At 66.9% G+C, this 13,225-nt stretch overlaps 2 protein-coding genes across 4 annotated transcripts; one reads left to right on the forward strand and one right to left on the reverse strand.

Annotated features, from left to right (window-relative positions):
• Positions 1-632: 632 nt before the first annotated feature.
• CKM (creatine kinase, M-type) lies at positions 633-3,077 on the reverse strand. Its single transcript, XM_019487718.2, has 7 exons — positions 2,861-3,077; positions 2,403-2,557; positions 2,129-2,261; positions 1,754-1,925; positions 1,399-1,522; positions 1,024-1,213; positions 633-879 (listed from the first exon to the last, which is right to left on the reverse strand). Exons 1-7 carry the CDS (start codon positions 3,051-3,053, stop codon positions 701-703), a joined length of 1,146 nt encoding a protein of 381 aa, XP_019343263.1. The 5' UTR covers positions 3,054-3,077; the 3' UTR covers positions 633-700.
• A 5,529-nt stretch (positions 3,078-8,606) lies between these two features.
• KLC3 (kinesin light chain 3) lies at positions 8,607-13,194 on the forward strand. 3 transcript variants are annotated; one of them, XM_059719175.1, is made up of 13 exons: positions 8,607-8,908; positions 9,621-9,928; positions 10,080-10,307; positions 10,474-10,549; positions 10,729-10,942; positions 11,109-11,196; positions 11,462-11,563; positions 11,645-11,818; positions 11,954-12,053; positions 12,147-12,190; positions 12,298-12,422; positions 12,676-12,748; positions 12,834-13,194. In XM_059719175.1, exons 2-13 carry the CDS (start codon positions 9,641-9,643, stop codon positions 12,921-12,923), a joined length of 1,602 nt encoding a protein of 533 aa, XP_059575158.1. In that variant the 5' UTR covers positions 8,607-8,908; positions 9,621-9,640; the 3' UTR covers positions 12,924-13,194. The 3 variants fall into 3 exon arrangements, with proteins under 3 accessions (XP_059575158.1, XP_059575157.1, XP_019351126.1); XM_059719174.1 differs by lacking the exon at positions 8,607-8,908 and adding an exon at positions 8,914-8,958; XM_019495581.2 differs by lacking the exon at positions 8,607-8,908 and having other exon boundaries at positions 8,972-9,928.
• Positions 13,195-13,225: the final 31 nt, after the last annotated feature.

The raw sequence follows: 13,225 nt of genomic DNA on the forward strand, positions 1-13,225 counted from the left end.
CTAGGTGGTGTAGGTGTTGCCTGTCAGGGCTCCTGCAGAGGTGATGTGATGTGGCCTGGGCTGAACCCCACCCCCCAGCCCTGCAGGGTCTAGCCCTACACTGGGGGGGGGGGGGGGTGGAAATGGAGGCAGTTGACAGACCCTTCCAGGGGCTGGAGCAGGTTGGAGCTTTGGGCTCAGGTTGTCATATGTTGGGGGGGGGGGGGTACAGGTCATCTTGGGTGAGGGGGTGGGAGCACTACAGCAGCCCCCACAGCTCCTGCCTGCCCCATGCCCCCTGCCTCAGGGGGAGCTCAAGCCTGTGGGCCCTGGACCCTGCCGTGGAGATTTAGATTAGACATCAGGAAGAACTTCTTCACAGTAAGGGCTACCAGAATCTGGAATGGGCTTCCAAGGGAGGTGGTGCTCTCCCCTACCCTGGAGGTCTTTAAGAGGAGACTGGACAAGTACCTGCCTGGGGTCATCTGACCCCAGTGATCTTTCTTGCCCAGAGCAGGGGGTCGGATTTAATGATCTACTGCGGTTCCTCCGAGATAAACAGTTATGAAATGTATGGGGGGCACCCCCCCCTCCCGGTGCCCCACACCTTGGCCTGCCCCTGCCTGGCCCCCAGTGCAGACAGCAGGCAGCAGTGCTGGGGCCATCATGGCTTTATTGGGCCCGTGGGCGGGCATTGGCAGTGCTGGGGTGGGCACAGTGCCTACTTCTGGGCTGGGATCATGTCGTCAATGGTCTGGTTCTTCTCCAGCTTCTTCTCCATCTCCACCATGAGCTTGACACCGTCCACCACCATTTGCACCTGCTCCACCTCTGAGAAGCCCAGCCGGTCTGCATTGGAGACGTCATACACAGAGCCCACCGCCGCCGTGTCCACCCCGCCTGTGGGGGGGGAGAAGGGAAGGGTCAGTGCTGCCACAGCCCCTGCTCGTGCTGGCCCCAGAGCTGCTGAGCCCCAGGCTCTGTGCCCCCCCATCCTCCCTCCCCGCACGCCTATGCCCACTAGTGCCCAACCCCTGCACCCACCAGTGCCGCGCTTCTGCAGGCGCAGGCGCTTGAGGATCTCCTCGAACTTCGGGTGCTTGCTGAGGTGGGGCAGCTTGACGTGGACGCCACCACGCAGGCCCGTGCCCAGGTTGGACGGGCAGGTCAGCACATAGCCCAGATGTTGGTTCCACATGAAGGGGTGCCCGGCCTTCTTGAAGTCCTCCTCAATCTGCCAGGGCAGGGAGGGGGATCAGCACCAGGACCCAGCCCCCTCCTGCTCCCACCTTGCCAGCCCACACTGGCCTCCCTGAGCAAGAATAAAAATCCAGGCATGCAGGCCCCTAGCCTGCTCCTGCTCCAGCCCCCACTGGCCTCCCTGGGCAGGGGCAAGAACCCAGACAGCCAGACCCGCACCTTCTGGAGCCCAACACAGAAGCGACGGAAGACCTCCTTCATGTTACCACCCTTCTGCATGGAGATGACGCGCAGGTGGTCCTCCTCATTCACCCACACCAGGAAGGTCTTGTTGTCATTGTGCCTGCAGGGGTGGGGAGGGGGTGGCTGCTGTCAGGGCCCCTGCACCAGTCCTGTCCCCTGCACCCTGCCCCAGGTTCCCTCAGCCCTGGGGCTAGGACCCAGGCTTCCTGCTCCAGCCCACAGACTCCCAAAGGCAGATCAAGGACCCAGGAGTCCTGGGGCCAGCATGCAGTCTCCACTTCCCCCAGCTCTGGGGCTGGGACCCCAGTGTCCAGCCTGTGGGGGGCCTCACCAGATGCCGCGGGCATCAGGCCAATCGCGGGCCATGCCGGAGGCCAGCAGCAGGGGCGACACAGGCTTGTCAAAGAGAAAGTGGTCGTCGATGAGCTGCTGCTGCTCTTGGTCCGACATGTCCTTCAGTGGGTAGTACTTGCCCTTGAACTCCCCGGTCAGGCTGTTCAGGGCTGGGGTAAGACACTATGTCAGGGACGCCTGCAGGCACCCTGCAACCCGACCCTGCCAGGCACCCTGGAAGATGCCACCGTCCCTGCCCCATGTCCAGGGGTGTTCCCAGCTTCCTGGGGAATGGAGACTGGCCCCCAGCCCCATGCCCCCCACCTCACTGCTGATGGGGAGCTCCCCCCTGCCCCCATCCCCCACCACTCACTGCGGAGGGAGAGCTTCTCCACGGCACGGCGCTCCCCGCGGCTGCAGTGGGGGGGCAGCGAGTAGCCCTTGATGCTGCGGCCCGTGCGCACCCGGCTGCTCAGCACGTAGTTGGGGTCCAGGTCATCCCCACCCTGCACAGGCCAGAGGAAACGTCAGTGCGGCTGAGGGCCCCTTGCCCTGTGCGCCCCCCCCCCCCAAAGAAGCCATGCCAGGGCCCTCTCCACTTGACCTGGTAGCACCAGCTCTGCCGGTCCCCCACCCCAATCAGGCACCTTGAGGTTCTCATGGTTGAGGTCAGTCTTGTGCTGGTCGGTGGGCTTGTACCCGCCGTGCCTGTCCTGGATCACGGGGTCGAACAGGTCCTTGAAGACTTCATAGCTCTCCTCATCCCCAGCCACACAGCCTACAGTCATGATAAAGGGGTGCCCTGCGGGGTGGGGGAACAGGGTCAGGGTCATGGTCACCTGCCCCCAACCCTCACCTCTGCTCCACTTTTCCCTTCCACATACACTGAGGCCACCCGAACCCATGGCAGAATCACACCATATCAAATGTATCCCACAGGCCTCACTGCAGCAGTATCCTGGGCTTGGAGCTGAGTGAGACAAGGCTGGGAATAAGGGAGAGGAAGCCCCAGCTCCCTGCCCTTGCCCCTGTCACCCCCAGGCTGGGGGGTCCCCGGCTCCCTGCCCTTGCCCCCCTGCCCCCCACAGCAAAGGAGCCAGAGGACCTGGGTTGTCAACGCCGGTCTGGATGATGTCGTCGAGGGTGAAGCCGCTGGGGGTCTCCTTGTCCCGCAGCTTCTTGTAGATGTCCAGGGTTAGTGCCTTGGCCATGTGGTTGTTGTGCTTCGTCAGGTCGGGGAACTCGTCCTCCGCTGAGTAGTTGAGCTTGAACTTGTTGTGGGTGTTACCGAACGGCATGGTGGCGGTGGTGGTGGGCACGGCCTGAGGGCACCGGCACTCAGGGTGCTGCTCTGCTCCCTGCCACCCCAGTCCCAGTCCCAGTCCCTCTGGCTCCCATAGTTCAACGCTCCTGCCCAGGCGCTCAGATGCCCGGGCCGCGGGTGGCTGCCTATGCAGGGCACTGGTGGGGGCACCTGGCATGGGCCGGAGGCGCCCGGGGCAGGCAGGAGGCGGTGCCCCGGGGCTCGAGCGCAGCGGCGGGGGAGCACGTGGGGGAGGCCGGGGGGGCCAAGGCTCGGCGCCGCGCCCGGCAGCTGTCCGCGCTATTTATACCCGCGCTTTGCCCACAAAAGGCCCCGTCTGCGGGGCTGAGCTGCGTTCCTGGCATCCCGGGTCGGGCGCGGGCGGCGGCGGGGGCCATGCCGGGAGGGACCCACGCCCGGGCCGGCCCGGGCCGGCCCGGCCCTAGGCGCGGAGGTCCGTCCCCACGGTGCGGCCCGGTCCACCCCTGCCCCATGCCCTGCAGCGATACCCGGCTCCGAGCCCGGCCCCAGCCCCACAGCTCCTGCCCCAGCACCTAGCACCTAACCCCTGAGCCCCAGCCCTAGCCCCGAACTCCCCTCCGCACCTTGGACGGGACGGGGCGGACTCCTCGCGGGCTCGGCGCAGGTGACCCGGGGCAGCCCCGCGCCACGCCGCTTTATCCCGCGGGCCGCGCTCCCATTGGCTGGCGCCCGCTCGCGCCCCGGCCACAATTGGGCACCCGGCGGCGAGGAGGGGCCCCGGGGGGGGGGGGGGGTGCCGTCGGGATCTGGGGCCGGGGCTGAGCTGCCCCAGCCCATCCAGCCTCCCTGCCTGGGGAGGGGTCGCGCTGCCCCCCATGCTCCGACCTCGTGTTCCCCCCCAGGCCTCACCCCGGGCCAGGGGGGACGTGCAGGGCAGTGATGGGGTTGGGGAAGGTTTGCCCCTTCCTGCCCCAGGGCTGCCCCAGATGCAGCCCCTGGGGCCTGGATCCATGTGAGTGGGGCTTGAGGAGGCACTGGGCCCTGCCTGGACTCACCCTTGCCAGGGCATGGTGGTGGCCCTTGTACCCTGCCCCGGCAGCTGGGCTGACCGCAGTTGCTAGAGCCTGTGCCAGGCCCCCTGCCCCGAGCTGCCCCCCGCAGTCACCATGGGAACCCCGGGACCGTGCCCGGCTGCCCTGCCCTGCCCTGCCAGGGGGCGGTCCCCAGTGCTGGCACCAGCCCATCCCCTCAGGTACCAGCCTGAGGGTGCTGAGCAAGGCCTGGCTGGGATGGGAGCACATGACGCTGCTCCCCCTCACCCCCCCAGCCACCCGCCCCTCGCCCCCATGGCCGACGGCCCAGCACTTTATATAGGCAGCAATGCGGTGCTGGCTCACAGTGCCCTGGCCCCCACCCAAGCAACCCAGCCTGTCCGGGCCCTTGCTGGCACCAGAGCAGAGCAGCTGAGATCGTGTTTCCAGGGATCCAACCCCAGAGCAGGAAGGGGCCAGCAGCTGCAGGGCACCATGATTTATGGGGGGGAACAGTCCTGGGGCCCAGCTCACGTCCACCCCACAGAGTCTGGTGGTGGGCATCAGCCTGGGAGGGTGCTGAGACTGGTCTCGGGCCTCAGGGCCTGGTTGGTGTCGGGACATCCCCAGTGCCCTTGGGGGAGCAGTGGCTTGGGCAGCTCCCAGGTGCAAAAGGCACAATGACCCCTGGCAGGGAGTGGGGCTCGGGGAAGAAGCGTTAAGGGATGAGGTCACAGTGGGCACTGGAGTAGACCGAGGACAGGGGGGCAGCAGGGGCTCTGTGCTGGGGGTGCAGGGCTGAGGCCTTGCCCGGAGAGTGCCCAGTGCATGGGATGGGCGCAGGCTCGGGGCTGTGCCAAACACCGGAGTTTGACACATCAGCGTAACCTGAGCTCTGGCCCCTGGCACCACGGCTGGGAGACAGGAATGCTGGGGGTCAGGCTGAGCCGGACCCTGCAGGCTCCCCAGAAGGGGCTGGTCCCAGGGGCACTGCTAAGACCCCCATGTGCCCCCCTCTGGGCAATTGATTGCCTGCTGTGTGCCCTTCCTGCGGGCACCTGGGACTGTGGCTGGGCTGGCAGTGCCCACGGGGCACCCTGCCTCACTCCAGCTCCCTGCTGGCTCTGGGGGCTGGAACAGGACTGGATCTTGCCCAGGGATCTGCTCAAGGGCCCCTGGGGTGGACGGGGGTGGAGGCAGCAGGTGCAGGGACAGCAGCTGTGCAGAGGGGTGCGGGCCCCGCCTGCGTATGCTGGGCCGGGAGATCAGGTTTCAGCCCAGCCCTGCAGGCAGCTCTGGGGGGATCTCCCTGCTCAGGCTGGGGCTCCTGCCAGGCTCCACTGGCTGGGGGGGTGCACAAGCACAAGCTGGGGTTTGTACATGTATCCAGGGGCCTGCATGTAAGGCCTGGAAGGGGCTGTGACCCTGACACACTGAGGACCTAAATCCTACTGCTCCCACCCTGCCCAGGCACCCAGCTGCGTCCACTGGTGTCCCCTGTCTTGTGCACATCTGTAGGGCCCACATGTGGAGTACGCAGGGGCTACATGCAGTGTGTAGCATGTCCCGGCACCCGGGGAGCAGGCCATGCCAGTCAAGGCCTTGGAGAAGAGCCACAGTATGTGCATGTGTGTGTGTGGAGGGGAGTGGGGTGCGGGCTGGCTGGCACCTGCCCCTGGCCAGGACCTGGCACCACCTCAGCCAGCCCCTGCCTCGGGCACAGGCCCAAAGCACCCCCAGCTGGGCGCCCCTGTCTGGAGGTCACCTTGCCGTGGGCATCACAAGGCCAGGCGTGATCTTGGCTGGAAATATCACGGCACAGGCAGGTGGCCACAGGCAGGGCCAAAATTAGCAGCAGGGCAGGAGCCAGCTGGTTGGAGCTGGGTCCTGCTGTCCCCCGGAGGTGCTGAGACCCCGCCGGATGTGTGTGTGTGTGGGGGGGGGAGTGGGACATGGGACCACCTGGCACCCTGCTGAAAGTTGGAGCCCCCCAGCCTGGGGCAGCCACAGCACAGCCTGGCAGGCACTAGCCCATGCTCCTCCAGGAGTGCTCAGGGCAGCTGTGGGCAAGCTAATCCAGCAGGCTATCTGGGGGTCTTCCAGCCCCAGGGCAAGGGCTGAGCTCCAGGAATAGGCTGCAGCATGTACGACAGTCACTAAACCAGCTCGGCACTGGCTCAAAATAGCAGGACCCACCTGACTGGGGGCCAACCAGGATCTCCCTGGGGGACTAGAGGCACCACAGGGGAAGGGGGCATTGTGGGGCAAGGCCTGCAGCCCCATCATTCTATGCCCCAGGGCCCAGGTGCTCTTGGCCCTGTGCCCACTCCCCACCTGCCAAACACGTTGGGGTGGGGAGGTCACAGCAGCCTGTGCCCAGATCTATGTTGAACCCCCTGCTGCACCAGCCTTCAAGGGACCCATATTGCCATCATCACCCCTCCCCCCACCCCACTTCCAGGCCAGGGGGTGTTCACCATGTTCCCCTCCTACACTGTCTGCTCATGGAAACTGAGGCAAGTGTGATGGCAGAAATTGGCTCTGCATTTCTTCATGCACATGCCTGCACATGCACATGCCCATGGCAAGAGCCTGCAGTGACCTGCCCACATACCTCCACCCTGCCCCCTCAGCTGTGCTGGGCCCTGGGGCATCGCAAGGCTGGGGGAGCTGGTGCTGGGCCTGGGGGGAACCCCCCACCCCAGGCAGTCCTGGTAGGGGTGCCCTGTGCAATGACCTCTGAGCTGATCCGCTGGATCATGAGAATTCAATCCCAGCAGGCTGGGCCGGTCGGGGGGGGGGGGGGAGGGCGGGTGAGCCAGTATTTTTAGAGCCAGCTGGGCAGGCAGGTCGGGTTTCCCACAGTGCCTGTATCTGCACTGCTGGCCTGGCCTGAACAGGCCCACGGCGCCAAGAGGCCCATCCTGGCGCCCGACCCCTCGCTCAGTGCCTGCCTGCACCCAGCTGGGCCACAGCAGCTCCAGCGTTGGGCCATGGCCTGGGCACTTCAGCAGGAGGTGGAGGAGGAGGTGTCTCCTCCCAGCTTCCCCTGGGCTGCCCTGGGACACCTGCCCTGACTCCCCAGCCCAGCCCCACCAGCAGCTGCTGCCCCTGTTCTCAGGACCTGCCCCTTCCCCTGCTGCTGGCTCTCCCACCCTGAAGGTCCAATGCAGGCCCTGGGAGGCACAGAGCAAGCACTAATTACCGCAGCCCCAGCTGGTGCCTGTGATTACCGCTGTGCTCGGTAATTATGGCCTGTCCCCACTGGGCCAAGCCCTGCCAGTGCTGGCCCAGTTCTCTGTTCTCCTCAGCTGGACCCATGGGAGCCATTGTGCCACCTGTGCCCCCAGCCAGCCCAGCAATGCCAAAGCCTGGTCCCAGGGAGGGAAGGGCCCTGAGGAGCCTAGGGGCATCTCCAGCTGCCACAGGGAGTGGGGCTGAGCCCAACAGCCAGAGGCAGCTCTGCCCTGGTGCAGCCACTGTCTGTGCTGAGCTGGGGCAGCTGTGCTGTCCTGCAAGGGCTTTCAGACTGCCAGGCCCTGCTGGGTCTGGGGACAGCTGAGCCTGGGGAGGAGGGGGCTAAAGGGGGCTGCCTCTCTGCAGGGGGCACAGGAGGGCCTGGGAGTGGCCTAAGGCAGTGCTGAGTGGGGGGGGGGGGGGCACAACCATGTGCACATGCACTCATACACATGCACACTCACACACACAAGCACACATGCACTCACAAGAAAGCGCACACACAGATACGTGCAAACAGGCACACATGCAAACACACAAACCCAAAGACAAATGCATACACAAGCAAACACACAAACCCAAAGACAAATGCATACACAAGCAAACACACATGCGAGGAGTAGTCCATCTATTGGCTCCTCTGTGAAATCCTATGAAATATGAACTTTCATTTCGACCCAGGAGAACTTTCACAATCTTTTCTCCAATGCCTCATCAAGGGTGTTTGCGCCTGAAAACTTGCAATTAAAGAACTTCTTTTGTTGCAAAAACGTAGTTGGTCTAATACAAGATACTATCTCTACTACGAGTCCCGACTGCGTTTTCCTTCAGACCAATAGGGCTACAATCCGGATACCTGACAACATACACACGTGCGCGCACACACGCCACCATGCATGAGCACACTCCTGCGGTCCCGGCTGCTCGGCGCTGCCCCCTGGCGGCCCCGGAGGGGCGGGGCGTGCAGAGGCGGCGGCGCTGCGGGACTCGGTGTCACCTCTCCCGGGCCGGGCCGGGCCGGGCCGGGCCGGGCCGGGCCGGGCGCTCGGGGAACCTGGCTCGGGGGCCCGGCCTGCTCGGCTCGGCTCGGCTCTGGCCCCGCGGCTCCCGCCTTCCGGGCCCAGGGCGGCTCCGTGCCCGCATGGAAGGGCTGGCGGGAGCCACTGCCAGGGGCCTGCTTCCAGGGAAACTGAGGCACCGGGCAGGGCCCCGCTTGCAAGAGCCTGGGCCGCGGCTGCAGATTCGGGGGCGGAGGGAGGATCGGGGCCCTTCAGGGGATGCCACCGGCGGGCGTAGGAGCCTACCCCGAGGCCCGGCTGCCAGGCGCGGCCCCGCTCCCCCGACGGAGATGCAGAAGCGGGAGGGCCGACCCGGGACGGGGGCTGCGGGACCCCGGCGGGGCGGGGCGGGGCGGACCGGGGGCCGCCGGGTTCAGCCCCGCTCCGCAGGGTCCGCACGGCCGCGGCCGCTGTCCAGCGCTGGGCGGGGCCGGCCCCGATCCGGGGGGTGGAGGGCGGCGGGGGCTGGGCGAGGCGTGCCCCGCCCACGACGGCCCCGGGGGGCGGGGCGCGGTGCATTGTGGGACCGCCCCCAGCGGCAGGTGAGCGGGGCGGCGGGGATGCTGTAGCGCGGCGCGGCGCGGCCGGGCAGGTGTGTGCGGGGGTCATGGCTGGTCCCGGGCGGGCCCCGAGGCTCGGGCCCCCGTGCCCGGGCTGTGCCCCGGGGCAGGTCCGTGCCGGTGCAGCGCTGCCCTGGCAGGGACCCGCGGGGTAGGCTCCGTGCCCAGGCTGCAGGGCCATGCCCCAGCGCCTGGCAGGGTCATGGGCCCCCGTACCCGTGCCCGGGCTATGGGCTGTGGCCCCATGCAGGGCTCCGTGCTGTGGCAGGATGGTGCACAGGTGCACTGATGCCCTGGCTGGGTCCTGGGCAGGCCCCATGGCTTGGCCCCCGTGCCCAGGCTGCACGCCGTGGCCAGGCTCTGGGGACCCCCGTCTGGGGGCAAGCGGTGCTTTGCTCCGTGCCTGCAGCTGTGCACGCGTGGGCTTGCTCACATGTGTGCTGTGGGCCAGCGAGTGCAGACGCACTCCCTGGGCACCAGCTGACAGGACCAGTTCCCGTGCTCCACCCTGCGCAGGGCAAGCTGGGGCCCATCTGTGCCTCTGGCTGGGGCTGTGTCTGGTGCCGCCCGGGCCATGGAGCTCCCACGCCCCGCCTGTGCCCACCCACAGGGACTTGCCAGCGCCTTCGTGTCCCTGCCCTGCTACCCCCACCTGCCCCTTGGCCTGGTGCTGAGGACTGTGTTGCTTCAGCAGGTGGGCAGGCAGGCGACACCATGTCGGTGGTGGCAGGGCTGGGTGAGGGCACTGGGGGCCGGCCAACAGCGGACGACATCGTGGCCAGCACACGGCAGGTGGTGAAGGGGCTGGAAGCACTGCGCAGTGAGAACTGTGCCATCCTGCTGCAGCTGCAGGGCAGCCTGCACTGCTGTCCCGATGCCGCGCCTGGGACGGAGCTGGAACCCCCGTCTGCCGGGGACTGGGCCCTGGAGCTACTGGAGGAGAAGCACGAGCTCGTCTGCAGGATCTTGGAGGGCATCGAGCTGGGGCTCGGGGAGGCGCAGGTGTGGGGCTGCCAGGGCACAGGGGTAGGAGCTGGGGGGGCCTTGGGGTTGCTTCAGCCCCAGCCTGGAGCTTGGGGGAGTCAGAGCTGGGGAGGGGGTAGGAGCTGGCGGGAGGGGGCACAGCCGACCCCACTGACCCCTGTCCTCACAGCTCCTGCTGGCACTGTCGTCCCATGTCGGGGCGCTGGAGGCAGAGAAGCAGAAGCTGCGGGCTCAGGCCAAGCGGCTGGGCCAGGAGAACCAGTGGCTGTGGGAGGAGCTGGCGGGCACCCAGCAGCGCCTGCAGCAGAGCCAGGAGGCCGTGGCCCAGCTGGAGGAGGAGAAGCGGCACCTCGAGTTCCTGAACCAGCTCAAGCAGTACGAGGGCCGTGACGAGCTGGTGAGAGCACTGGGACCTGCCCATGCCCCGAACCCCACACAGGCTAGAACCTGACCTCCCTGTCCCAGTGCTGGAGCACAGGGCCTGGCTCAGGGACACAGAGCAGCCCTATGGGGCAGGTGCATAGGGAGGTCCCCGCTGCTTCATGGCCCCACTGTGCCCCCAGCTGGAGAAGGACGAGGCACCAGAGCGTGATGACGGGCTAAGCGGGCTCTTCACAGGCGATGAGGAAACGCGGCCGGGTGTGTGCGGGCGGCTGGCGCGGGGGCTTAAGCTGGGGGCAGTGTTGCGGGGGACAGTGTTGGGGGGGGTAGGGCTCCCCATCCATCCTGCCCCCGCCCCAGCACCAGATCTGCCCTTGGCTGCTGGCTGGGGGGGGCCGGGAGCAACTGCCCCCAGCTGATGCCTGTCACCCCCCAAGATGGTGTGGCGGGGAACGCAGCCCAGCCAGGTGGTTACGAGATCCCGGCGCGGCTGCGGACACTGCACAACCTGGTGATCCAGTACGCAGCCCAGGGTCGCTACGAGGTGGCTGTGCCTCTCTGCAAGCAGGCACTGGAGGACCTGGAGAAGAGCTCAGGCCACAACCACCCCGACGTGGCCACCATGCTTAACATCCTGGCCCTCGTCTACCGGTGAGGCCCCCCCAGCTAGCATGTGGGACCCTGGCTGGCCCCTTCCCGGGGCACATGGGACCCTGGCCAGTCCCTGCCTGGGGCACACGGGATCCCAACTGGCCACCTCTGGGCACGCGGGACCCCAGCCAGCACGCCCTGGGACACAGCTCTGCCCGTCTGCCAGGGACCAGAACAAGTACAAGGAGGCCACGGAGCTGCTGAATGATGCGCTGGACATCCGGGAGCAGACCCTGGGCGCCGAGCACCCAGCCGTGAGCGGGGCAGGGGAAGGGGTTCCCTGTGAGGGGCTTCAGGGCCTGACCCACACCCCCAAGTCCGGCCCCAGGGAGGCAGGCCAGGGCTGGGCACCAGCATGTGCCAAGGGGAGGTCCCTTGGCCCTGCCCCCTCCCCATGGGACTGGAGTAGCTCTCCCCCCCCCCCCCACTGGCTCCTGCCCCCACCCTGCATGGGGCTGCGTAGATGGGGTGGGGGGGGGTGGGCACAGAGCTGGGCTCTGAGCCCCCTCTCCCTCACAGGTGGCTGCCACGCTGAACAACCTGGCAGTGCTGTACGGCAAGCGTGGCCGGTACAAGGAGGCTGAGCCGCTGTGCCAGCGGGCACTGGAGATCCGTGAGAAGGTGCTGCCCTCCAACCTGTGCCCCCACTCCCCCGCGCGATGCAGGGCAGAGCCTGACTCTTCCCCCCACTCCGTGCTGCAGGTCCTGGGCACTGACCACCCTGATGTGGCCAAGCAGCTCAACAACCTGGCGCTGCTGTGCCAGAACCAGGGCAAGTTCGCAGCAGTGGAGCAGTACTACGCCCGTGCCCTGCGCATCTACCAGGCCCGACTCGGCCCCCGTGACCCCAGCGTGGCCAAGACCAAGAACAACCTGGTGCCTGGGCTTCGGGGGGCACCGGTGCAGATGGGTTAATGGTGGGGGGGGGAGGGGATGGCTCTGGCATGCAGAGGGTTAAGGGGGCAGTTTTGCCCCCCTCACTGTGCCCTGCCCTCTTCGCCCCTCCCACAGGCCTCCTCATACCTGAAGCAGGGCAAGTACCGGGAGGCAGAGGAGCTGTACAAGGAGATCCTGACCTGCCATGACCAGGACCTGGTGCCCATGCAGGATGGTGAGCCTGGGGGCCAGGATGGTACCACCTTACTCAGCTCTAGGCTGGGGCTACAGGCCCCCCCCGGGATCTCACTCACTCTCGTCCCCACAGGTGACAGCCCCGCAGCGCAGAGTGGCACCGTGCCTCACAGCCGGGTAGGTGTGGGCCCAGGGGTGGGGGTGGGAGGTGCTGACTGCCCCCCTGGGGCCAGGACCAGGGCCAGGCAAAATGTGCCTGGCCCCAGTTGAGCTGTATCTCGCAGGCTGGCAGCAGCCTGCGGCGCAGCAGCTCCTTCTCCAAGCTGCGGGAGTCCATCCGGCGTGGCAGCGAGAAGCTGGTCTCCCGGCTCCGGGGCGAGAGTGCACGGGGCACCCCCCCCAACGCTGGGTGAGCCCTGCCCCCGCCCAGCCCCGTTGCCTTCCCCTGCCCCGGGTGAACCCTGACCCCTTGCTCCAATCTCATCACCAACAGCTGCCCACACTACTCATTTGTGCCACAGCCTGTTATGGGGGAGGGGTGTGTCGGGGAGGGGGCTGAGACCCCCATCTCTGGAGCCCAAGGGCCCCTTCCCTTCAGCCTCCAGCTCAGGTGAGACCCTGTAGCCACCTCACACTGCTCTCACAGTCCCGCTCTCCCCCAGGCTGAAACGCGCCAGCTCCCTGAGCGTCCTGCATGTTGGGGAGAGGCCAGCGGCCCCTGCGCTGTCCCTCCTGGTGAGTGACCCCTATCCTAGCTGGCCCCCCCAGCTTTGCACAGGCTGGTGCCCCAGGACGTGCCCTGATGCCCTCCTTCCCACAGGCCGCCAGCCACAGCCTGCCCGAGAGCCAGGCGCTCAGCTCTAGCACCCAGACCCTTGCGCCTAGCAGCTCCCCGCCCAGTGCCAGCTAGGACCCACCTAAGGAACTGAGCCCACGACCTGCATTAGGCCCGCTGCCCCCGGCCCAGCTGCAGTCACCCCAACCGCACCAGGCCCTGCTGCTCAATGCCAGCCACCGTAGCAAGAGTCGCTCTCAGGAAGGTCCTGCCCTGGCTGGGCATAAAGCATCTGCTGCCTTAACCAGCTGCAGCCCAGCCGTCCATCTAGCTGTCCTGTATTTATTGTATTTATAGCATGTAGCAAGGCCAGTGTGGCCACGCAATAAAGGCATCTGTAGCTGCTGGTCTTGCGTCTAAGCGTGCAGGGTGTCAGC

Source organism: Alligator mississippiensis, chromosome 15 (assembly GCF_030867095.1).
Source record: "Alligator mississippiensis isolate rAllMis1 chromosome 15, rAllMis1, whole genome shotgun sequence".
Taxonomy (NCBI): Eukaryota; Metazoa; Chordata; order Crocodylia; family Alligatoridae; genus Alligator; species Alligator mississippiensis.

Bases quoted from the DNA above. Each gene is read 5' to 3' on its own strand.
- CKM (XM_019487718.2), bottom strand. From the start codon at position 3,053: ATGCCGTTCGGTAACACCCACAACAAGTTCAAGCTCAACTACTCAGCG. The intron at 2,558-2,860 runs GTCCTCTGGCTC...CCCACCCCGCAG, and splicing joins GACCGGCGTTGACAACCCAG to GGCACCCCTTTATCATGACT. The intron at 1,523-1,753 runs GTGAGGCCCCCC...CCACCCCTGCAG, and splicing joins CCTGATGCCCGCGGCATCTG to GCACAATGACAACAAGACCT.
- KLC3 (XM_019495581.2), top strand. From the start codon at position 9,215: ATGCCCTGGCTGGGTCCTGGGCAGGCCCCATGGCTTGGCCCCCGTGCC. The intron at 10,308-10,473 runs GTGAGAGCACTG...CTGTGCCCCCAG, and splicing joins ACGAGGGCCGTGACGAGCTG to CTGGAGAAGGACGAGGCACC. The intron at 12,054-12,146 runs GTGAGCCTGGGG...TCGTCCCCACAG, and splicing joins CCTGGTGCCCATGCAGGATG to GTGACAGCCCCGCAGCGCAG.